Here is a 25,123-nt window from a genome sequence, read left to right as displayed (position 1 = left end):
AAGTCGATCAACTATCACCCAGATGGAGTCAAACTTATGATAAGAGCGAGGTAATCCAATAATGAAGTCCATATTAATCACCTCCCATTTCCAGGTCGGAATCTCTATATTCTGAATCAATCCACTAGGTTTCTGATGCTCGATCTTTACTTGTTGACAATTAGGACACTGGGCTACAAATTCTGCAATAGACTTCTTCATGTTATCCCACCAATACTGCTCCTTAACGTCATGATACATCTTTGTCGAGCCAGGATGGATAGAATATCGGGACTGGTGAATCTCAATCATAATCTTCTCTCGCAACCCTGCCACACTAGGTACACATAATCGGCCCTGGTATCTCAGTGTCCCATCTCCTCCGATCTTGAAAGCTGTAATCTTACACTGCTGAATTCCCTCTCTCAATCTTACTAAGGTAGGATCTTCATATTGCCGTGCTTTTACCTCGGCTACCAAAGATGATTCTGCTTTATTCTGTACAGTAACACCTCCGTCATCAGAATCCAACAATCTGATTCTCATATTGGCCAGCTGGTGAAGCTCTTTGGTCAACCCTTGTCTACCTGCCTCAATATGTATTAAGCTTCCCATTGACTTACGGCTGAGAGCGTCTGCCACAACATTAGCTTTACCGGGATGGTACAATATCTTGACATCGTAGTCTTTCAGTAATTCAAGCCACCTACGCTGCCTCAAATTCAACTCCTTCTGCTTGAAGATGTATTGTAAACTCTTGTGATCTGTGTAGATGTCAACATGGACGCCGTATAAGTAGTGCCGCCATATCTTCAAAGCATAAATTACTGCAGCCAATTCCAAATCATGAGTCGGGTAATTCTTTTCATGCTTCTTCAATTGTCTTGATGCATAAGCAATCACCTTCCCACATTGCATCAATACGCACCCCAAACCTATACCTGAGGCATCACAATATACCACATAACCTTCTGTTCCTTCTGGGAGAGTGAGCACTGGCGCGGATGTCAATCGATTCTTTAGCTCCTGAAAACTATGTTCACAAGCATCAGACCACTGGAACTTGGTAGCTTTCTGTGTTAACTTAGTCAATGGTGCTGATATAGAGGAAAACCCTTCTACAAACCGCCTATAATATCCTGCTAGCCCCAGGAAGCTGCGGACTTCTGATGGTGTTGTAGGTCTCGGCCAATTCTTCACTGCATCGATCTTCTGAGTGTCGACACTAATACCCTCATCAGATATCACATGGCCAAGGAATGCTACTGAGTTCAGCCAGAATTCACATTTAGAGAGCTTAGCATATAACTTATGATCCTGAAGGGTCTGTAATACTATCCGCAAGTGGCCCGCATGTTCCGCCTCCGAACGAGAATACACCAGAATGTCATCAATGAATACGATCACGAACACATCAAGATAGGGCCTGAATACACTATTCATGAGATCCATAAAAGCTGCTGGGGCATTTGTTAGCCCGAACGACATCACCAAGAACTCAAAATGCCCATATCTTGTCCGGAAGGCCGTCTTTGGAATATCCTTCTCCTTAACCCTCACCTGATGATACCCTAAACGCAAGTCAATCTTGGAGAAATACTTGGCACCCTGGAGTTGGTCAAACAGGTCATCAATTCTTGGAAGTGGATACTTGTTCTTTATTGTAAACTTATTCAACTGTCGATAATCGATACACATCCTTAACGACCCATCTTTCTTCCACACGAACAAGACTGGCGCACCCCAAGGTGAAGTGCTAGGCCTAATGAAACCCTTATCCAGCAAGTCCTTCAACTGTGCCTTCAACTCTCGCAACTCTGCCGGGGCCATCCTGTATGGAGGGATAGAGATCGGTTGAGTGTCAGGCAATGCATCAATGCTAAACTCAATCTCCCTTTCAGGAGGAAGGCCTGGGAGTTCATCTGGGAAAACATCTGGAAATTCATTGACCACGGGGATTAATTGTAGAGTAGGCAGCTTCGCCTCCGCATCCCTAACGCGAACAAGATGATAAATGTAACCTTTTGAGATCATCTTCCTTGCCTTAAGATAGGAAATAAACCTACCTTTCGGCGTAGCAATGTTCCCCTTCCATTCAATGGCGGGTTCACAAGGAAACTGAAACCTAACCATCTTCGTACGACAGTCAACATTTGCATAGCATGAGGCCAACCAGTCCATTCCCATTATCACATCAAAATCAACCATTTCTAACTCAAATAAATTTGCCGAGGTTTGACGACTACAAATCATCACAGTGCAACCTTTATAAACCCTTCTAGCAATCACAGAATCTCCTATCGGAGTGGATACCGCAAGTGGTTTACTTATCAATTCAGGTTCAATGCCAAACTTATTAGCCACAAAGGGTGTAACATATGATAAGGTAGATCCTGGATCAATTAGCGCATATACATCATAAGAAAACACAGACAATATACCTGTAACAACATCCGGAGATGACTCGAGATCTTGTCGACCTATTAGAGCATAGGTTCGATTTTGAGCACCACTCGAACTCGGCACTGAACCTCTACATCTACCACGACCTGTCGACTGTTGAAAACCTTGTGCTGGAGGTTGAACTGATGAGGAAGAACCAGACACAGATCCAGTCGATTGAGCCATACCACCACCTCCTCTGTTAGGACAATCCCGCATCATATGGCCACGCTGTCCGCAAGAATAGCACGCATCGGAACCTCGACGGCACAGTCCAAAGTGGGCCTTGCCGCACTGATCACAACGAGGTGTTGGGGGTCTCGTCTGACTAGTATCTCTATGAAATTGTGAGCCTGATGCCCTCGAACTCTGACCTGAACCAGAATAGGTAAATCGATCATACCGAGGCCTCTGAAACTGTGGAGGAGCACTAGCTACAGGTGGCGCCGAACTCCTCGAAGATTGGGGCCTGATACTGCCTCTGAACTCATCAGAATACCCTGCAAATCTTGCCCTCTTATGCTGGCCCCTATCCTGCTCCCTATCTGCCCTTTGCTGGCGCTTACGATCCTCTAGGGTCTGGGCATAAGCCTGAATACGGGAAATATCCATGCCCTCTACCAAGGAGGCTGTTGTGCACTCATTTATCAGATGTGGTCCCAACCCGTTCACGAACAGATGCACCCTATCACTCATCTCTGACACCATATGGGGAGCATACCTTGCTAAAGAATCAAACTGTATACTATACTCTCGTACACTCATATTACCCTGTCGAAGGTTCAAGAACTTATCAGCTCTAGCTCGTCGTATCTCAACTGGCAAGTAGTGACGAAGAAAGGCCTCAGAAAATTCCTTCCACACGGCTGGAGGAGCGTTCGGACCCCTAGATCTCTCCCAACTATCATACCAGAAAACCGCTAAATCCCGTAACCGATAAGAAGCCAACTCTACTGCCTCCGTATCACTAGCATGCATAACCCGCAATGTACGATGAATCTGATCAATAAATATTTGTGGGTCCTCCTTGGGGTCTGATCCGGTAAACACTGGAGGGTCTAGATTAATAAAATCACGAACTCTCGCACTAACCGGTTTATCAGCAGCACCGGTATTCTGCCTCTGAGCCTGAGCAGCTACCAAGCTAGTCAACAATTGCACCGCACTGCGCATATCATGGTCTGTAGTGCCAGACGGAGGAACTGGATGTACTGGGTGCCTCCTAATATCCTCGGGAGGAGACAGAGAGGTATGAGACGGCATCTCACTCTGAGCCTCACTTTGGCCTGCTCTGGCTGGAGGCACCTGAATGTTACCCTCTCCCACAGCTGTATCAAGCCATTTACTAATCGCTTGCTTCCTAGTCGAAGGCATCGCTGAAAGAAAACAAGGTGAATATTAGATATGAACACTTACTACTCAACTCTACGCACGATCTAGATTCAGGAAGAAGGTAACAACCCTAGATATCACGTAGCCTCCTGATTATAAATGTGGCGCGCTACACATCCATAATCAAAACTCTACTAGACATGGCTCATAGACAACCCCTAGGACAGACTTGCTCTGATACCAAGTTTGTCACGACCCAACTGGAGGGTCATGGACTAGCACCCGGACCATACTTGCCGAGCACCAACGTACATTTTATCTAACCTTCCTTATTATCTTTAAGGGTCGACAAGATCAATATAAATAGTAGACATGGATCATGAACATCCAACAATGAAAGATAATGTCATGAACATACATAACATGGGACGACAAGACTGTCAAGAAACTATATATAAGGTACGAGCTATCATGATGCCATGAAAGACTATACAACAAAAATCAGCTGAAAAGGCATTCTAAACCATACATAAGTCGACACCTGTCTATGAGCCTCTAAAAGAACATAAGTGCTACAACATTGCCGGAACAGAGCCCCGACATATAACAAAAATGCATACCAAGACCACGGCAAGTCCGGAGAAGGGATCTCGCCAATAACCACTGAACTGGACAGCCTATTGTGGTGGGGGAGCTACGTCTACCTGTCTATCAGGACCTGCAGCACGACATGCAGCGTCCACAAATAAAAAGGACGTCAGTACGAATAAAGTACTGAGTATGTGAGGCAAGAAAGCATAAGTAAGAACAATAATGTAAACATGGATAGAGAATATACAACCTGTGACATCTGGGTACCTCTGAGGGCTACTGACATGAAATACATGATACATATATATATATACATAAACTTTTAAAACATACGCCTTTGTGGGCATCACCATCATCATATCGTACCCGGCCATAATAGGCTCGGTAAAACGTACCCGGCCATCATAGGGCTCGGTAGAATCGTACCCGGCCACGTGGAGCTCGGTAAAACCCAACTGATCAGTGGTTGCACAATAGGTGCCATACCCGGCCAACTATAGCGTGGCTCGGTAGAGTAAAATAGATACATATATATGATGCATGCTGGACTCATTGGAATCACATTTTGAACCTTTCGAAGTGACGTAAGGTCGGTATCCTTCGTACACGTTATTAGGATTAACTCTTCATCAAGAAACTTATAAGAATCAGGAACTACCAACAACATTGATAATATAAGAATAAGAGAAGTAACATCAATACCAATCGTTTCATAAGAAGGGCAGCAATGTAAGTACTGCTAGCTTCTAAGAGTAGAGTATCTTTGGGAGCTCGTTCATTATATTATGTACAATCGGAGTCGTGCAAAAGAATGAAGGGGATAGCCTCACATACCTTGTATATACTGCCCAACCTCAAGCTATGCAAATATCACGACTCCTTAGTCTACAATAAGACAAATGACACTATCATTATCGTTTAAGCGTCGTAACTATTATGTATCGACCACAACCTATTTTACGATGAAACGGACAGCACCTCCCCTATTTATATGACTTCCCACAAGTCAATACAATCACCAAACAGCCCAAACAACATCATTAATAATCATATTGAGCCTCCAAAACAGTCCACCAACCAACAACATTACTACCAAGCTTTTCGATATATATTTCACAAGTTCTAGCTTCAACGACTTAGCTGCAACTTGGATAATCTTAAATATATATAGAGTAAGAGGTTCCTTACCTTTAAACAGAAAGAACAACTCCAATTTGACCTTAATTTTCCACGAAATATCCCTTCAATTCTACCACAAGAACAAGGAAGCGAAACTAGCAATTAATTCGGGTTTTTCGGCACTAGAATTACTTTAGAAGACTTGAAATCACCTAGGGTTGATATTAAAAACTTTAAGGTGTATTTACAGGACATAAAACACTTAAAACAACCTCCCACACGAGCTGGAACAACACAAAAATCAGCAACAACAAGAAGAACAAGAAACTTACTAGCGCCACGGGATTTCCGATATTTGATTTGTGTTGTTTGCCCTTTGTTTGGGTCTTGGATCATGAGAGAACCTTGAGAGACTGTTTTTAGGGTTATAAGGTCTGAATATACTGAAAAATAATGACTTTAAACGGGGTTGAGGTATCTTATATATGTCCATATGTCTTAAACCGCCTTTGTGGGCCCCATAGAGAGCAGCTTGGCGCACTCTCGCGAAAACGCGAATATCTCTCTATTCTGAGATCGTATCAACGAACGGTTTAATGCGTTGGAAACTAGACTCATAGATCTTCAATTTGATAGGTAGATCACCCCATAATTCCAAGCACATTGGGAGAAAAATACAGTAACATTTGACCTAAAGTTTAAGTAAAATTATAAACCTAAGTTGCGACAACTTTTATCGACTTTTATTTCATAACTCGCTTGACTTCAAGACTTATGATGCGGATATTATATGATTCAAATACATTAAAACAAGACCTCTTGGGACAGTTAATCACCTCTAGTGTTATCCGAAAATACGGGTTACAACATCCTTGATTCGTTTAACTTCTAATATTTGTTAACCACTCTTATACACCCTTGTATCGTTTAAGACCAATAGGATTAACTTCTTATCATCTAAAAGATAATCTCTTCTTGGATTTACATCGACTAACTTACGACGTGATCTATGGTATGCGAATTTGGTTTGTAACAGCGACAATGTATGATAACAGAGACTGAGATATAATATGCAATGATGAATGCGACTGAGTAATAACTGCAATAAAGCAAATAACTCAACACCAAGGAACGACCACTGTGGGTCCCTATAGCACCAGCATATAGCCTAAACATGATTTCTAACATAAATCAAAGCTCAAATGCCCTAACACATAGAGTGCAGTAATAATATTCAGATAAGATAACTACACAGTTCCACATAATCGACTAAATCAAAATTACTATGGTGCACGCCCACATGCCCATCCCCTAGCATGCGAGTCACCTCAACACAAATCACATAGCACATAGTTTCAGGGATTCATGCCCTCAGAGCCAAGTTTAGAAGTATTACTTACCTCAAACCGTGCAAATATCTACTCCAACAAGCCTTTGCCTCACGAATCAGTCTCGGAAAGCCTCGAATCTTGCCACAAACAATTCGATACAATCAACTCAAGCTATAGGAATCAATCCCATATGAAATTGCAAAGCTCTTAATCAAAAGTCAAAAAGTCAACTAAAAGCCAACCCCGACCCACGTCTCGGGACCCAACAAAATCCGAACACCCATTCACCCATGAGTCCAATCATACCAAAATTTAGCAAATTCCGACACTCCCAAAATTCCACCTCACAAACACACAAATTAGGTAGGAAATTCAATGGGAAATCAATATTATTGCATAAAAATGATCAAGAGTGACTTACCTCAAGAAACCCCTCGAAATCTCTCTCAAAATCGCCTCAAATCTGCGATCCACCTGTTCTAGCCCACTTCTGCATCTGTGGTCAAACTTGCGCAGATGCAAGTCCGCATCTGCAGAACACGCTCCACACCAACGCTCCCAGGCTCACTCCCCGACCTCGCACCTGCAACCCTTTCTCCGCATTTGTGACTTCGCAGGTGCGGACAAAACCATCACACCTGCGAATACTACCCACTTCCTTCCAGTCCGCTTCTGCAATGCCATCCACGCACCTGCGACCATGACCTTCGCAGGTGCGATCACACCAGTCCAGGTCTGCCCAGCTATTCCTTAAGTTCCAAATTCGATCTGTTAACCATACGAAATTCACTCGAGGCCACCGAGACATCAACAAATATACCAAAAAGTCCCAAAACACGATACGAACTTAGTTGAGGCCTCATGTAACCTCAAACAAAATAAAAAAACACGAATCACACATCAGTTCAAGCCTAAGGAAAACTATGAAATTCCAACTTCTACAACCGATGTTGAAACCTATCAAATCAACTCCGATTAACCTCAAAATTTGTACACAATTCATAAATGACACAACGGACCTATTCCAACTCTTGGAACCAAATATCCGAGCACGGTAACAACAAAGTCATCTCTCGATCAAACATCTCAATTTCAAAGACTTCTAATTTTCCAACTTTCTCCATTTATTGCCAAAATCAATTACGGACCTACACATCACTATCCGGACACTCTCCTAAGTCCGAAATCACCATACGGAGCTATCGGAACCATCAAAATGCCATTCTGGAGCCATTTACACATAAGTCAACATCCAGTCAACCTTTACAAGCTAAGCTTTCAACCTTGAGACTAAGTGTCTCAACTCACTCTGAAACATCCTCAGAACCAAACTAACTACCTTGGCAAGTCACATATCATCAATGGGGTATAGAGTAAGCAGTAAGTGGGGGAACGGGGCTACAACACTCAAAACGACCGACAGGGTCATTACAAGTGGTGATATAATTCTAATTCTTAGGATTAAATTACTACTATAACTATTTTTACGTGATTAATGTTAGTAACTGTTATTTATTATTTTTATCAATTGGTCGTCTATCCTTTCAAAAACTGTAGGAAACTCCATTTCGGATTCAGTTGGATCAAGATCTAGAATAGCATTAGCAATATTATCTCTGCTAATCCTAATAGTTTCGATCCTGTTATTATCCCTAATTTGTGATGTAGATACTCTAGATGGAATATCTACAATACAATCAATTGGCTATATATATATATATATATATATATATATATATATATATATATATATGTTAGAAAAATATGTAATAAGTATTTTGTATAAAAAAATTTAATTAATTTAAAATATACTTTATTATGTATTATTGATTAGGAAGAATTGTAATTTAATTGAAAAAGGGAGGGCCAAAATTTGTCGTCAACAGCTGCCCCTCTCTGACCGGAGAAGATGAAAGAGACTGTGGGCAATGAAATTGGCATAATGGCCAATTTTGTCCCGACATTAGGCAACACTACAAAGAAGGCATATGGAGTTATGAAATAGGGAGCCGTGAAATTATGGCTGAATCACCTACATACCTCGAGCTTAACGAGCATCAGGACATATGTAGCTCTTGAAGACAAATTGTCGTTTTACCCCAGTGCGGAATTTATGATAACGCTAGGTATAACATTATTTTGCACGAATAAATTGGGTACGACCGTGCTAAGGTCTGTGCTACCTAACTCTCTTGAGCTCACAAGAACCAGGCCGGGTGTAATTCAAGAGTAAAGCCTATGGGAAACGCTATGCGTACGGGAAGCAAAATGGGAGCAGCCTAAACCGTAAAACGGGATTTTGGGAGTGCAATACAAGTGTCGTGCTATTAGGGGAAGCAGCCTGAATGATGCACCCTAGATGGGAAAAGTCTAATATCCAAAAGCATTACTAGTTTATGCTCTGGCCCGAGTAGCACGGGGCACATAGAATCCCATGTGAATGAGCAAGGACTACCTTGCAAGGCTAAATACTCCTGGGTGACCGATAGTGAAGTAGTACCATAAGGGAAGGGTGAAAAAACCCCCATCGGAGAGTGAAGTAGAACATGAAACTGTAAACTCCCAAGCAGTGGGAGGACCCGAGGATCTAACAGCGTGCCTGTTGCAGAAGGAGCTGGTGACTCATAGGCACTGTCTTGGTTAAGAGAACCCACTAGAGCAGTAGCGAAACTGAGTCTTCAGAAAGGAATTGTTGCTTCTTATGGATCCAAACCTGGGTGATCTATCCATGACTAGGATGAAGCATGGGTTAAACTAAGTGGAGGTCCGAACTGACTGATGTTGAAGAATCAACAGATGAGTTGTGGTTAGGGGTCAACTGCCACTCGAACCAGAGCTAGTAGGTTCTCCCCGAAATACGTTGAGGCGCAACAGTTGATTGGACATCTAGTGGTAGAGCATGATACATTATATGCTATTCTATATGTCCATGAATCGAGGAACTTTGGCTTTAATTGTATTATTTGGGCTACACACCGGAACTGATAACATTTGAGATTATGCAGCATTATACACAAAAGATCCTTTTTTGGCTCTCTATTTAGCCATATATCTCTTATCCCAAGGAGATCTTCCTCCACTACTAGGTATTTTCGGAAAACTCTATTTATTTTGGAATAGAATAGGATCGTCATAAAGTTGATCATTATGAGTCTTACGACGAATTTGATTGGCAAGTTATATGGCAACGAGAAGGGGATTCATTAGCTCATTATTTAGTACGAATTGGTGAAATGACAGTATCCATAAAGATTATTCAATAGGTACTGAAAAAAGCAGGGATTGCCTAGTGTCATGTTATGGCGACACTGTGAGACGAAGAGATTTTGAGATTTACGGAATGATCATAGAGGCGGGGTTAGTTTAATACTTTGAGAGATTTTGATGATTAAACTTTTTGCTGGCCGAGCTTAGTTGGAGAACGAACCCTTGATTTTCTTATGAGGTTGATTTCCCTCATTAGCAATGTGCCCTAGTTTTATGCTTAGAGATAGTTCCACGTCATAATGTTTGACCTGTAGAAGAAAGATGCAAACATACCTATATATTGTGAAATAAATATGTTAGAGCATAATGTATAATTGAAGCACATGGAGCCGTGTGGAGGCAAGTTTTAGGAGAAAAACTATTTATGAGGGTTGAGTTAGGCTAGTTGAGGTAAGTATCTTGTCTAACCTTATGTAGTGAAACTACCCTTTATGATTTGGGATTGATTGTGCTATTTGTGTTATGTGAGAGCCGTGTACGCAAGGTGATGAGTGGGTATACGGGTTATATGAGGTATTTGACCGATTTTGGTTATTTAGACTTTTTCCATGACTTTAATTGAATTGTCATATCATGTTATAATTCTCATTGTTAGTCTGCCTTTACATGCTTTATTTGACTTTGTTAACATTTTATCTACCTCTTACTTGATACTTTGCTCTTAAATGCCTTAGTTGAAATTATTGACTTCCTTATTGCCTTGTTACATCTTGAATTATTGTATTTCGTTTACTTGAAGTTGTTATTTTGTGAAATATCATCTTGTTGAGTTATTGGTGTTGAAGTTGTAAAGACGTTATCAACCGAGTCATCCCATGAGCGATTGTAATTTCTGACAGTTTCCTTTTTCCTTTCGACTGGTAGGAAATTATTCTCGAATCAGGGTGGCTGCGGCAGGCCACGATTGGTACGTTCGGACCATTACTTGTGAAATCAGTTGTACTGTGATCAAAGGAGCCACTCAAGGAGTTGTTCTTACTGCTTTAGAGTTACCAATGGTGATGATTGTTCCTGTGAAATCATAGTCTTCTTCCTAGGTGGTCATGTTTACTCCTTGGTTCTTCTGGTTTATTAGTGGTTGTGGTTCACATTTGATGGAGCTGGGGTGCACTAGATTGCTCCAATTCCTTGTGGTTTAGTATAAGGCCACAATTTCAGCAATTAGGGTGTGATTTCTGGGGCTTCGAGTTTTAAGGTTAGGGCGCGGTCTTGGTGGTTAAATTAGTATGTTCAGATGAGTTGTGGTTTGGATAGGGGAATATGGTCGTGGTGGGTTATGATGCGTATTGGCTCGGGGCAGATTGTAATTTTGTTGGGTATTGTAAACGGGGGTATAAAGAGGGTGCGATGGAATGTGAGGATTTGTGGGTTATTGGTTGGCTCGAGGAGGCAGAACTAATTAGTAAAAGGGGAAAATGTGGCCATGGATTGTATTTTCCGAGACTTAATACCTTCTTATAAGAAATCACCATCTTGACCAAATCAGGGAACTTCTGACCCATCATTCCCATTATTTGTTTCGAAGCAAATGCCTTCCTTGACATGGATGAAATATTTTGTCAATTCATTGTCATCTAACGGAGGTTGTGCTCTGGCTACTTCAATCTCCAACGTCGGGCGGATTCCTGGAATGACTCTAAAGGTTTCTTCTTTATATTCACTAAGGCAAATCTGCCAGGTGTGATCTCGGTGTTGAACATAAAGCGGTTCATGAAGTATTTGACCATATCCTGCTATTCCCTCAAGTTTTGGGATCCTGCCTAGTGTATCAAGTGAGTGCCTCTCCGGTCAGACTCCTGATAAACAATTTCATCCTTAATTTTTCATTTCTCCCTACACCAACCAGCTTGTCGCAATAGGCCCTCAAGTGGGCATGGGGATCGCCTGTCCTATTGAAAATGTCAAATTTTTTATGCTTGTATCCTACCGGCATGTCAACATCTAGTTGTATGCATAGGTCCTAGTAGTCAAGGCTCTCGCTCTCTAGAGCGACCTGTAAGTTCTTCATTTTCTTTTTCAAGGTGCGTAGTTGATCAGACAATGACTCATCCTCTTTAGATCTTGCTTCTCTCTCCATCTAGGCATACTAGTCAATCTCATAAGACACCTTGATCGTGACACCCGCGGCGAGTGGAACATACCACTCATGAGTGGCGATGTGTGCCGCAAGTATATATTGTGTATGGGTATTAGCATGGGTGACAGCATAGCGAGGGGAGTTTGGACAAAAGTGATTGTGGTTGGAGGAATTTGTGGGGTTTAGATATAGTCCAGGACGTAAGGTGTATGTATAGGAGGGTTTGGTGGATTAGCAGGGATAAGCGGGGGTATAGCCTTCATGGTAGTGGGAAATATGGTGCTGGTAGTGGCAGTTAGGGTATTGGCAGGTTGCCTGGTAGATGAAGGAAAATGATCAGGAATAGAATCTAACTATGGGAAGATGGGTGGTTGGGGGAGCATTGTCACGGCCAGGTGTGCCAGATCTCGAATTTGTTGTACTCCCCTCTCAACAGTTCTACTTCATGTTCCAATCGGGTGACATACTCATCATTTTGTGTTTCATATCTTTATTTTGAAGCCACCAAGGCATCAGTTACTGTTAGAGCATTTCCGACCGGTTAATCTTCGACAGTCATCTTTCCTTTCGATCTTAAATTTATAATGTGGCTTGGCCAGTTTGATTGTCAACACAAATCAACATCTGTCTGGGGGAGAACAAAATAAAAGTAGACAAGAAAGAAAGCAAAGCAAAAAAAAATGGGAGTTAGTTCGAGAGAATAATTAATACATGTCACTGCATAGAATCACATAAAGCAGTTAGTTCACATATTGTTCAAAAATGTATCCTAAATGTATTGAAGGAACCTCTCTTTGACGAATGTAGGCCTACATCGTAAGTGTCAACAACTTATCCGAATTACCCAATACGTTCGAATTCGGAGCAAAATTGGAAATTGGATTTCATTGATAATAAATTTTGTTGGGTACAAAGAAGTGGCATGGAAAGGAGACTACAAAGTCTTCACCAAATGATACAAGAGATAGAAGAAGAATTGTCAAATCCTACGATATGGCCCCTGAGGGCTTCACAAAGACTACACGAAAATGGAATTATATGATCGCTGTTAGGGAATCTAGAAAATACAAAATGGAAACCAATAGGGACTCATTTGTCTTCTCCTAAATCCACCCCAAGCTTTCTTCTTCCGGATCTTCCTCAGGATCTTCTTCCAACTCTCTTTTATGTTCTCCCCATGGTACTCAGGCTCTTCCTCTGGATCCTCTCCAACTCCTCATAATACTTTATCTGCACATACTCCAATACATCATCGTCCCTTTCAGGTGGTGGTAGCATGTAGTCGACTCATCTCGGCACCACTTGATGGTACATGGCGGGACTGACGAGGTAATGAGATAGTATCTTATGTTACACCTGCAGAGCCGCCTTTGAATCTTCAAAATCTAAATGCCCCTCCGGACTTGGTATAGACAACTGGTCCTCTTCGAATATCCGTGCAAAGTATTCTAGAGTGCATCATGCGCTTTCTCCCATGCTCATTGTAACCAAATCGCTCCATTCCTCCTGAACTGGCCTTACTCTCGGGATCGGGATTTGGCCATTGTAATCATACTCAAACAGGGCCATCCAAGACCATAAGGATACATCTTGGACCAAACCAAATTGCCTCAAAACTCGCCATGGTGCGTAAGACTGATCCCTTCTAATCTCATCCGCTCACGATGTATTTTTCGGGTCCCCTAACTATAGATCTCCCACTCATCCAGGAAAGCTTCCATTGGATGAATTCTCCATTAATATGGGTCAAAAATACATGCCACTCTTCCTATCCATGGGGTGCTTCCTAGTTCCTCTTCCATTCTTCATGGCTCCGGATCATGTTGCCGATGCCGACAAAGTAGTCTACGGTAAATTCCCTCTGGAAGAAGTTCTTTGTCGCCTATATGTGTAGTAGCAAGTTGCAATCCTTGAAGAAGTTATAGCCTCTGGAACATGCTGCCAGAGCCTAGACATTTTCGCTAGAAGTATTGAGACGAAGGCGACTCTCAAATTTCATCGAAATTTGGCTAAAACTGGGGGTAGCACATTGACAATGATCAGTCCCCTTCGTTGTGGAATGACCAAGAGTACCAATAGTGCAAGAGAGAAGGTTAGGGATCGGATGCTTTCCCATGTCTCTTTGTTGCATAGCATCGCCTCCTGGTACCTATCGTAACTCTCCAGCTGCGTGAACCTCTCAAACAGTTTATTCAAACTTATCTATCAATTCTCAACATTCCTCAATTGTCGGCTTCTTTTCAATTCCAAAGCACACAGGAATCTGTGACCCAGCATGATGACTGGTAGTATTGGCCTCCGTCCGGCAAATTGCAGTTCCGTAAAGCTGGTAACCTCCTCGAGCGTGGGTGTTATTTCACAATCAATGAATTTGAAGACTGCCTTAGAAGGGTCTCAAAATTCGACCAGTAGCTTTGTAAGTGCCCTGTTGGCCCAGACATTCATTAGTACTGTCAGTGCTCCCAAGTGTATTCTACTACCATCTCCGTGTGCCCTCCGAATATTCCTCCGCCGCTGCTTCAATTTTGTGGGGGTCTCCCATGACAATGCCAATGTCTAGGATGTTGCATTGATTTTAATCTAAAGGAATGTAGATGAAAAAATCTTAGTAAATGTTATTCCGAATCCTTGGCATCTTAAATTTGGATTAATTTATTATTTTCATATAAATACATGTCATTAGGTGCAAAACCTGTTGATATTAGGGAGGTCTTCCTATTTGTGGGTCAATGCCAAGGATCGACCCACCTAAGGTATATGCAACATCACCTATATTTCTAAGGGTAGAGTATTTCCTAAACTTTCAGCATCAGACTGAATAACTACGAGATGACATTTTAGTTGACCTCGCATGACATTCTTGGAAACTAAAGAGTTTTTGAAAGAAGGTTCGGAGGGGTGAAAAGACAACCATTGCGTGATTTGTGTGTGATTGTGCACGACCAAGACTCGATAGAAAAGTGCAATGACAGTCTATTAAAAGCAGTGACAAGTAATTGTGATAGACATGTGATAGTATTGGTGATAAAGCAATAAGCATGTAATAGCAAGTTGTGAAAGTATATAAACTAGACATGTAACGAAAGTTAAACGAATGATTTACAGAATATAAACAAACATCCCCAAGTGTTAGAACTTTAGACTAAGTCCGCTAAGGTTAGAACCTAAGTATCCAAGCGGAGTCGCCATGCTGTTGCGCCCTATTTTACACTAGTTAAGACATGACTCAACATAATGGTAATTCTGAGGTTCATAAAGGTAAGGAGTCACCACCTAATATTTAAGGTATATCAGTGTATCTATAAGTCGGATAAAGATCAACAACTTAATAATCTGCTAAACCAGTGAGATTTTAGGTAACGGTTCAAGCTATTCTATGGGGAAGGGTGAGACATCCCTTATAATATACAAAAGTAGTTCGTTAAACTTAGTCTAAAAATGGAAAAAAGAATTGCCTATGTTCCGATTATTTGTTCATCAACTAAAAGAAAGTTAACTCTAAATTAACGAAGGATGTCTGTGTGTTAAAGTATAGAAGCAAATTTATTTGATGGTTATAGGTAAAGATAAGTAGTAATAGGATTTATCAAAAAAGTAGAATTAGGAGAAAAGTTGATGAGGTTCGATAAATAATATAAATGCGGGTATAGTTTAAGTTATATGGGCGCATAAAATAATCTAAGTTGTCTAAACTTACGGAAAAATATAAGTGGAAGGAAGAAAAAATACCATTTTTTGAAATAAAGGAAATAACTGATTTTGGAGCAAAGGAATTGAGCCTTTAAATAGCTTCTTAAACTTCTAAAATGTATCAGGCCAATCTGTTTTAGAAGGAAATCAACTAGGCTAAGTAGCCACAAATGGTCGAAATTCTTCTTCTTGCAAATCATATTTGTTTTCAAATATAAGCAGGACTTATGAAGCCCAGTTCGTGGTCCTTGTTTTGTTGCATTTTTTCATAAAAACTAATTTTATGTCTAAAGTGCCGCTTGTTGTTTCGGAGAATGATTAGCCTGTTTCCAAACTCTTTTTAAGCTGATTCACCTCTAAACATTTGCCTCATAGTTAATGGAAATTTGTTTCTGCAAAACATTTGGTAAATTAAAGAGTACTAGAAAGCAATGACTTGTATATAAAAAATGAGGAAGATTATGAATAACTCATATTTAAATTTCCTTTACCTACGAGTAGTAATTAGCTAGGTTAGCTACTATATATTTGCACTAAATAAAAGAAAATAGGGCATCCAAATATTTTGTTAGTTGACGTACAAACACAACATATACAGGAATAATAATAAAGTAAGTAAGACAGTTTAAACTCTTATGGGGCCGACATGGATCTTTAGCTCTAGGAACCCTTAAGAAATAGCAACGAGGAACAATAGCAGGCCCAAAGCGGTGTAGCATTAGTAGCCTAGTCGCTAGGACAGGGCCAGAGTGAAAATGAACTAAAAAAGGCCCAAAAAGGAAAGAAATATAAGGATTAGATTAACTTACCTTAACCAAATAAAAGATATATAATAACAACGTAAATAGGTAAATGCTATGATAGCAGCAAATCAAAGTTATTTGTAAGTGATTTTCCTAGAGGGTTAATAGGAATCAATTTGTTTTCAGCTTACCCGAGGTCTATGGATGTCAAAGGAGTTCCCTTATTTTCCTGATACTTCAAAGTTCACAAGGGCCTCATGGACCCCGAGCAATGCTTGTGCCTGGGAGGGATCTTTACAAGGTATAGTCGACCCAAGGCTATCTTAGAAACTACCGATTTCCTACTCTTCCAATAAAAAAATTATACACAAAGAATTAACCTCTTATATCCAGTCACAATGTAACAAATAATATTTATCTAGCTTCTAATTGCAAATTCAGAGGCTATTAAGAACAATTTATCAGCTTGGAGCAGAACATATTTTTCCATTTCTACATCTTGAAGTAAGTTATAAAATCGAAATTCATCTTAACATAATTTGTCGTACAGACCCTAATAGGAAACATTCTAGACTTAATAAGCAGTATGTGTTTTAGTTCATGACAACACACAGAAGGTGAAGACTCTATCAGCAATTGTATGGTTATAGCGTAGAAGATTATATCTACATTGATTATTGATAGAGGTCCATAAGCGAATTTCCATTTCTTATATATTCCTACTGATTTCCCACTACCTCTTCAATAAAGCTAAGCATTACGCTTCAGACTACCACTTATAAGGAGGGTAATGTTCATGCTCGACACTTAGCAGTTACAACAAGTAAAGGAAGAAAATAATGATTGTTTATAGTAGCTTCTTTCTTAATCATGTTCATTATCTAAATCTCAGTTTTGATGATAAAGGGCAAAGTTCTATAGGCATATTTTTTATTTCCTCACTAGTATTACATCAAGCTGATAGAGACCAATTGAGTTGATGAAATGAACAATGCCACAGTATTTCTAGGAAGAGCTATGCATGCTTATAATTTATCTTTTCCTATACTAATGAAGTATCCCTGGCATTCATAATAGAAATTCAGAATATTATTACATATGGTTTCAAGATCACAGATATCAGTCGACTAAAGTTCATGTTTCAGATGCATAGATAGAAAAGCCATCCATTCTTTACACTTGTCCTAGTATGTTTCACAAAGATGATCATAACACTTGAAGCGAGTTTTAAGCTAGTCTGTAATGATGAAGGTAAACTTGAAAGCCAATAGACTCTAAACAGAATATCAGGAACTGCAAGCTATTAATTCTTGTTGAAATACTGACAAATGAGTTACTTCATCAAGCATTTCACACAGAGTCGAAGATGATCATATTTCTGGCTATACTTCTCAGTTCTTGAGAGGGGAAATCCTACTTGGTAAATTAGGCATTGACATTGCACAGGTTAAACGATTATGATTCGTTATTTTACTACACATAACTTCTTCCAAAGCATTCGAATAAACATGTCACGCAGAATTAGATGGACAAATTAATCACACAATCGCTGAACATGCACCTCTTTATTAAACCTATAATTTATATAACTAAACCAAAAAATCAAATAACAAGATTAAAAAACACAGAACTATAAATGAAAGAAGTCAAGTGTTTTGAACAACAAATTCAGTGGATACTCAAAGGGATATATCACGACCCAAACTCTCACCGATGAGATCATGATGGAACCTAGTCTCTAAGACTAGGTAAGCCTACAACATAGTGATGTCAATCCAAATATCACAAAATCAAATTAACAAAACTGCCAACTGTGGGTACAATAATTAACTTCCCAAATTCCGGTAGTACTGAGCCATAAGCTCTAAATAGAATACATATCACGTCTCAAAGTGTACAATACCGTTTGAAATACATAAATAATAGAAAAAAGTAAAGAGGGTGACTCGAAGGCCTACGAACAGAACAACGGGGATACCTTGAAGTCTCCAATAAGCACAAGCACTCCACCCTATTAATCCGCCAGATCAGAAGTATCTGGATCTGCACAAAAATAGGCAGAAGCGTAGTATGAGTACACCACAGTCAGTACTCAGTAAATATCAAGACTAAACTCGGTGAAGTAGTGACGAGGTTCAAGTAATGTGATACTCACTAATCAATTAACATGTGCAATATATCAAAGAAAAACTAACCATAGAATATATAACAGAGAAAATATCAGCAACCTCTAGAGCATGTGATAAAAAGTCAATGTAAAAAAACCTATCTTTGTCAACCAAACATCAAATAGGAGTAGGACATATGATAGCATGTCAAATTCAACTAACAACTCATAAAAATTACAAGATGGAAACTTATAAGAAACAAGTATATTAAAAATATCAACCACGTTTAAACACATAAACAACATCAAGTGAGACACCCCGAAATATTACATAATATCATCAACAGTGTCACCCTTATTTCTCAGCATGCACATAACAATGAAATGTCTCCCTTATTCTGCCGCATGCGCATATCTCCACTCTTATTTCGCCGCATGCATATAAAAGTGAAATGCCTCCCTTATTTTGCCGCATGTGCATATCGCCACCCTTATACTCCTCACAACAACAATCAACCCATGAAACATGTCCACATGTGCCACAATATCCCAAAACAACTTGTTTCCAAACTATAAAGACCCAATCCCAAAACACATCTGAAACTCACCCGATCCTCCAGGGCTCCACACCAACCATCTCAACAAGTCTAGAAACCTTGTACGAACTCGCTCGCGAGCTCAAAATACTAAAATAACGTTTGAAACCACGAATCGAACGTTAAAATGCATCAAAATCATAATGAAACTCAAGAACTTCTAAATTCACAACCAAGCATCTGATTCCAATCAAACCAACTCGCAATAAGATTAAACTTTGCATACAATTTCCAAATGAAAAAACGGACCTATTCCAAGTCCCGAAACCACAATCCGAACTCTATAGCCACAAACTCAACCCAAGGTCAAACTTAAGAAATTTCTAAATCTTCAAATTGTAAACTTTCAGCAAAAAGAGCTAATTCATCATAGGAACCTTCGAATTCGATTCCGGGTATACGCCTAAATCCAAAATCATCATACGAACCTATTGGAAGCATCAAAATACCATTCCGAAATTAATTTTCACAAAAGTCAAACTTGGTCAACTCTTCCAAACTAGGAACTAGGTGTTCCAATTAAACCCAAAACCTTACCGAAATAAAACCATCAATCCCCGCAAGTCAATTAATAACAAATACACACACGGAAAGCTTCAAAGGAGAAACGGGGCTCAAATACACAAAATGACCAGCCGGGTAGATAAATTCTCCCCCTTTAAACAAACGTTCGTCCTCGAACGAGTTTAGAATCATACCTGGGGTATCAAAAATATGAGGATATCAGCTCCACATATAATGCTCGGTCTCCCAAGATTCCTTATCGGACGGTTGACCTATCCATTGATCCTTTACCGATGCAATGTTCTTCAACCTCAGTTTTCAGATTTGCCTCTCCAACATAGCTACTGGCTCCTCGACATAAGTCAAATTATTGTCCAACTACAGCAAGCTAAAATCTAACATATGTGACAGATCCTCATAGTACTTCTGAAGCATGGCAACATGGAACACCGGATGAACTCTCGATAAGGTGGGTAGTAATTAAGTCTGTAGGCCACCTCACCAAGTCTCTCTAGAACCTCAAAATGACCAATATAATAAGGGCTCAACTTGCCCTTCTTCCCGAACCTCATCACACCCTTCATGGGCAAAACTCTAAGTAGAACCCTCTCATTAACCATGAATGCCACATCATGAGCCTACTCATCTGTTTTACCTGGACCGCGCTGTGCAAAGCCGCTCCTGAATAAATTCACCTTTTTCAAAGCATCATGAACCAAATTAGTGCCCAACAATCTAGCCTCCCTAAGCTTAAACCAATCAACCGGAGAATGACATCGCCTCCCATATAAATCCTCATAAGGAGCCATTTGGATACTTGATTGATAGTTGTTGTTATAGGCAAACTCTATTAATAGTAGAAGCTGATCCCACTGACCCACGAAATCAATGACACAGGCGTGCAACATGTCCTCCAAGATCTAAATACTACGTTCGTTCTGCTCGTTTGTCTGGGGATGAAATGTTGTACTCAGCTCGACCTATGTGCCCAACTCATGCTACACGACTCTAAAAAAATATGACGTAAACTGAGTGCCTCGATCCGAGTTATTAGATATAGACACACCATGTAGGTAAACAATCTCTCTAATTAATTCTAGACAGATTTTCTAAAGTACTTTCTGAATGGGGCAAAAGAACTTGGGATCGTCGATCTCTTCCTTAAAGATTAGGATGAGTCGATGTCGGTCGATGGTGTGAAAACACTTCCTGATGTCGAATTCCAAAGCTCTCCTTCAAATATCCCATAAATAAAGGTAGGTCGGAATTGGTGAAAATTGGAAGGACTTTAGACTTTCGGAATAAGGGAAATTAAATTGGAATTCAAACTTAGTGGTAGTCATGACTTGAATGAAGTGTGCAGACTTGGTTCCCTCTAGATAGGATCTGAACTTGTCAAATGCCCACACCACTGCAAGCAACTCTTTTTTAGTAACAGTGTAGTTCATCTGGGCTGGATTTGGAGTTTTGCTCGCATAATAAATAGAGTGAAAAATTTTCTCCCTTGTTTGCCCCAGAACAACTCTGATTTCTATTTCACTCGCATCGCACATCAACCCAAATGGATGCGCCCAATCTGGGGCAATGATAATTGGTGCAGTCACCAATCTTCCCTTTAGCTCCTCAAATGCTTTCAGACAGGCATCATCAAACATGAAGGGGATATCTTTCTCAAGAAACCTGCACAAAGGCGAAGAAATTTTTGAAAATGTTTTAATGAAACGACGATAAAAACCTGCATGGCCCAAGAAACTACGAATTCCCTTGACGGAAGTTGGTGGGGGCAATTTTTCAATCGCCTCAACCTTTGCTTTGTCTGCCCGCAAACCATTTTTAGACACCTTGTGCCCCAAGACTATAACTTCACGTACCGTGAAATGACACTTTTTCCAGTTTAGCACCAAGTTTGTCTCTTCACACCAAGCAAGCACTTTATCAAGGTTCAATAAAAAATTATCAAAAGAACACCCAAACACAGAAAAATCATCCATGAACACTTCTACAAATCTTTCCACCATGTCAGTAAAAATAGCCATCATACACCTTTGAAAAGTCGCAGGTGCATTACAGAGACTAAAGGGCATTCTCTTAAACGCATAAGTGCCATAGGGACACATAAATGTAGTTTTCTCTTGGTCTTATGGGGCTATAGAAATCTGATTATACCCCGAATAGCCATCTAGGAAACAGTAGTATTCCTGTCCAGCTAACCTATCAAGCATTTGATCAATAAACGGGAGGGGAAAGTGGTCCTTTCGAGTGGCATTATTTAATTTTCTATAATATATGCAAATTCTCCATCCAGTCACAATTCTTGTGGGAATCAGGTCATTATTTTTATTAACCACTACAGTCACCCCCTTTCTTAGGCACACATTGGACGGGGCTTACCCTTTTGCTATCGGAGATTGGAAATATAATACCTGCATCAAGCCACTTAATCACTTCTTTTCTTACCACCTCTTTCATGATTGGATTTAGGTGGAGTTGTTGATCTACACTCGGGTTGTGTCCTTCCTCCATGAGGATTTTATGCATGCAGAAGGATGGACTAATGCCTCCAATGTCAGACATCGTCCACCCAATTGCTCGCTTGTGCTCACGTAGCACTCCTAACAGCTTTTCTTCCTGCAATTTAGACAAGTCAGAAGAAACAATAACAGAGAGAGTGTCAAAACCACCCAAATAAGCAAATTGAAGGTGGGAGGGGGGAGGGAGGGTTTAAGTTCCAATTTTGGATCTTCTTCAATCGACAGCTTTGGAGGAGGCTCACTTGGCCTGTTTAGGATATCAAAGGGGTTTAATCACTGCATGTAAGCACAAGATGCATCTAGTATATACATCATCTTCTCAACCGCTTCATCAATCTCCAAGCTATCGAACAACATGAGTGCTCTCTCTAGAGAATCATCTAGATATATACTCATGTCGATAAGTTGCTCATCCACCTCCACAACACATATCATAGAGAGCTCCTCATAATGGCGGGGAAGTTGGATTCCCTAGTAGACATTAAAAACTGCTTCCTCGTTGTCCACCCTCATAATCATTTTTTCCTCTCTCACTTTAATAATTGCATCACCTGTAGCCAAGAGAGGTCATCCCAATATGATTGGAACTTGTTCATCAGCCTCATAATCTAAGATAAAGAAGTCCGCTGGGAAGATGAATTTCCCAATTTGTAACAACACATCTTCAATCACTCCTTCAGGTTAGGCTATGGATCTGTCCGCTAGTTGCAACATCACAATGGTTGGTCTTGGAGCTTCCAGACCCAATTTCTTGAACAAGGACAAGGGCATTAGATTTATGCTCGCCCCCAAAATCATAAAGAGCATGACCCGCATCGATATTACTAATCCGTACAGAGATGGTGAAGCCGCCAGGATCCTTAAGCTTTTGAGTAAGCTTGTTTTGGACCCTCGAAGTGCACTCCTCAGTAATTGCGACTGTCTCGAATTCAGTCAATCTCCTCTTGTAAGCCACTAGATCTTTTATGTACTTAGCATACTTTGGAATTTCGCAAAGTAGATCTACCAATGGAATATTCAATTGAACCCGGCTCAACATAGAGAGAAATTTGTTGAACATGCAGCCATCATTCTTCTTCTCCAATCTTTGGGGGAAAGGTGGTGGTGGCCTTGCAACATTCACTGGCTCTGAACTTGTATCATCTTTCTTTGACTCATGTGTTGCCTTAGGGATCAACTCCCCCTCAAGTATAGGCTTGTCCTTTATTTTCTTTGGCACTTATTCTAATTCTCTCCCGTTTCTGAGTGTAACTGCATTAACTTGAGGGTTATTCTCTGTATCACTAGGAAGAGCACCTGCAGGCCTAGTATTTTTATTTGACACTAACTGCCCCATTTGTCTCTCAAGATTTCTGAAATCAGTCCTGAGTTGTTGATTATCAAGCAACAACTTCTTCAACAAATCATTTGTACTCTCTTCTATTTGCTGGGGTGGCTTTTGAGGTTGATTAAATTTTTCTTGGGTCCTATAATGATTATGAGTCGTTTGATTTCCAGCCCAGGAAAATTTAGGATGATTCTTCTAATTTAGATTGTAAGTGTTCCCATATTGTGCATGCTGATTTATCAGACCTCTGCTCTGTTACCCCACATAGTAGATAGATTCAGGATTTGTAAGGCACATGTGACTCTTGTGACTGCTACCACATAATTTACAACAAGTAGACATATGTTGTACATGTTGCATCTGTTGTGTCTGGTGCATTGTCATTCTATTCAACTGATTTGCCAATTTTGCTATGTTTGCTCTCATGGTTGAGAAGTCATCAAGCTCAATTACACCGGCTGCTTTCTGTTTAATTGCTCTTCGTGATTCCCCATCTCCTTGCCAATTATGATCATTAGTAGTGAAGTTGTTTAGCAGGAGCTGGATTTCACTATACAGCCTCGCCATGCAACTACCTCCATAAGCTGAATCAAGATTCATCTTTGATGTCTCGTCTAACCTATCTACAAAAGTGTGCCCCAACACCTCATCAGTTTGACAGTGATGTGGGCAGTCTTTGAGCAGCTTCTTGTATCTTTCCCAAGCTTGATGAAGTGTCTTGCCATCCCGTTGTTGGAACATAAGAATCTGGCTTCTTAGCGACTTTATCTTCTTAGTGGGAAAAACTTGATTAAGAATTTCCTTGCTAGATCATCCCAACTGTGGATCGAGTTCGCGGGCTACATTTGCAACCATTCTTTGGCTTCCCCCAGCAGTGAAAAGGCGAACAATGTCAGCCTGACATAATCCTTGGAAACATTCGGATAATTGTAAGTGTCCGTAATTTCCAGGAAGATCTGAATTTGCCTCTGCGGGTCTTCATGAGATAGACCCACATATTGCCCTGTGGACTGCATCAGCTGTACCATGTACTGTTTGAGTTCAAAGTGACCCGTGAAATCAGGCTTCACAATAGCCTGAGTTATATTAGTAAGATTGGGCCTTGCATCTTCTATCACCGGACGCTCTTCGTTACCTGCCATCTCTATTGGTTGTGGTTGAGCTACGATGTCCAACTATCTTTCTATTCTAGTTCTACCTTCGACTTCCCTCCTCACTATGTGAAGTGTTCGTTCAAGTCAGGATCAAGAGAAAGGAGGTTGTTTGCACTTCTACTCCTCCGCATTCAATAGAAGAGCCTACGTTAACACAAACAAGGCAAACTGAAAATTAAAACTTGAACAAATAACTAATAAAAGCTTAACTCAAACAAGTAGCTAATTTCTAAGTCCCCGGCAATGGCGCCAAAAACTTGTTGTGGTCAAACGCACAGGCAAGTAGACGCGGTCGTCAAGTAATAAAGTAGTGACTAGAGTATCATTCTTACG

At 40.4% G+C, this 25,123-nt stretch overlaps 1 protein-coding gene across 1 annotated transcript; it reads right to left on the bottom strand.

The window, feature by feature from the left end:
* Nucleotides 1-22,985: 22,985 nt before the first annotated feature.
* Nucleotides 22,986-24,377, bottom strand: LOC138909693 (uncharacterized). Its single transcript, XM_070200904.1, has 3 exons — nt 23,896-24,377; nt 23,571-23,775; nt 22,986-23,474 (listed from the first exon to the last, which is right to left on the bottom strand). Exons 1-3 carry the CDS (start codon nt 24,375-24,377, stop codon nt 22,986-22,988), a joined length of 1,176 nt encoding a protein of 391 aa, XP_070057005.1.
* Nucleotides 24,378-25,123: the final 746 nt, after the last annotated feature.

Source organism: Nicotiana tomentosiformis, chromosome 4 (genome assembly GCF_000390325.3).
Source record: "Nicotiana tomentosiformis chromosome 4, ASM39032v3, whole genome shotgun sequence".
In the NCBI taxonomy this organism is placed as follows: domain Eukaryota; kingdom Viridiplantae; phylum Streptophyta; class Magnoliopsida; order Solanales; family Solanaceae; genus Nicotiana; species Nicotiana tomentosiformis.
The sequence above is the reverse complement of the archived record's forward strand: the minus strand, read 5'-3'. Positions and strand labels throughout refer to the sequence as shown.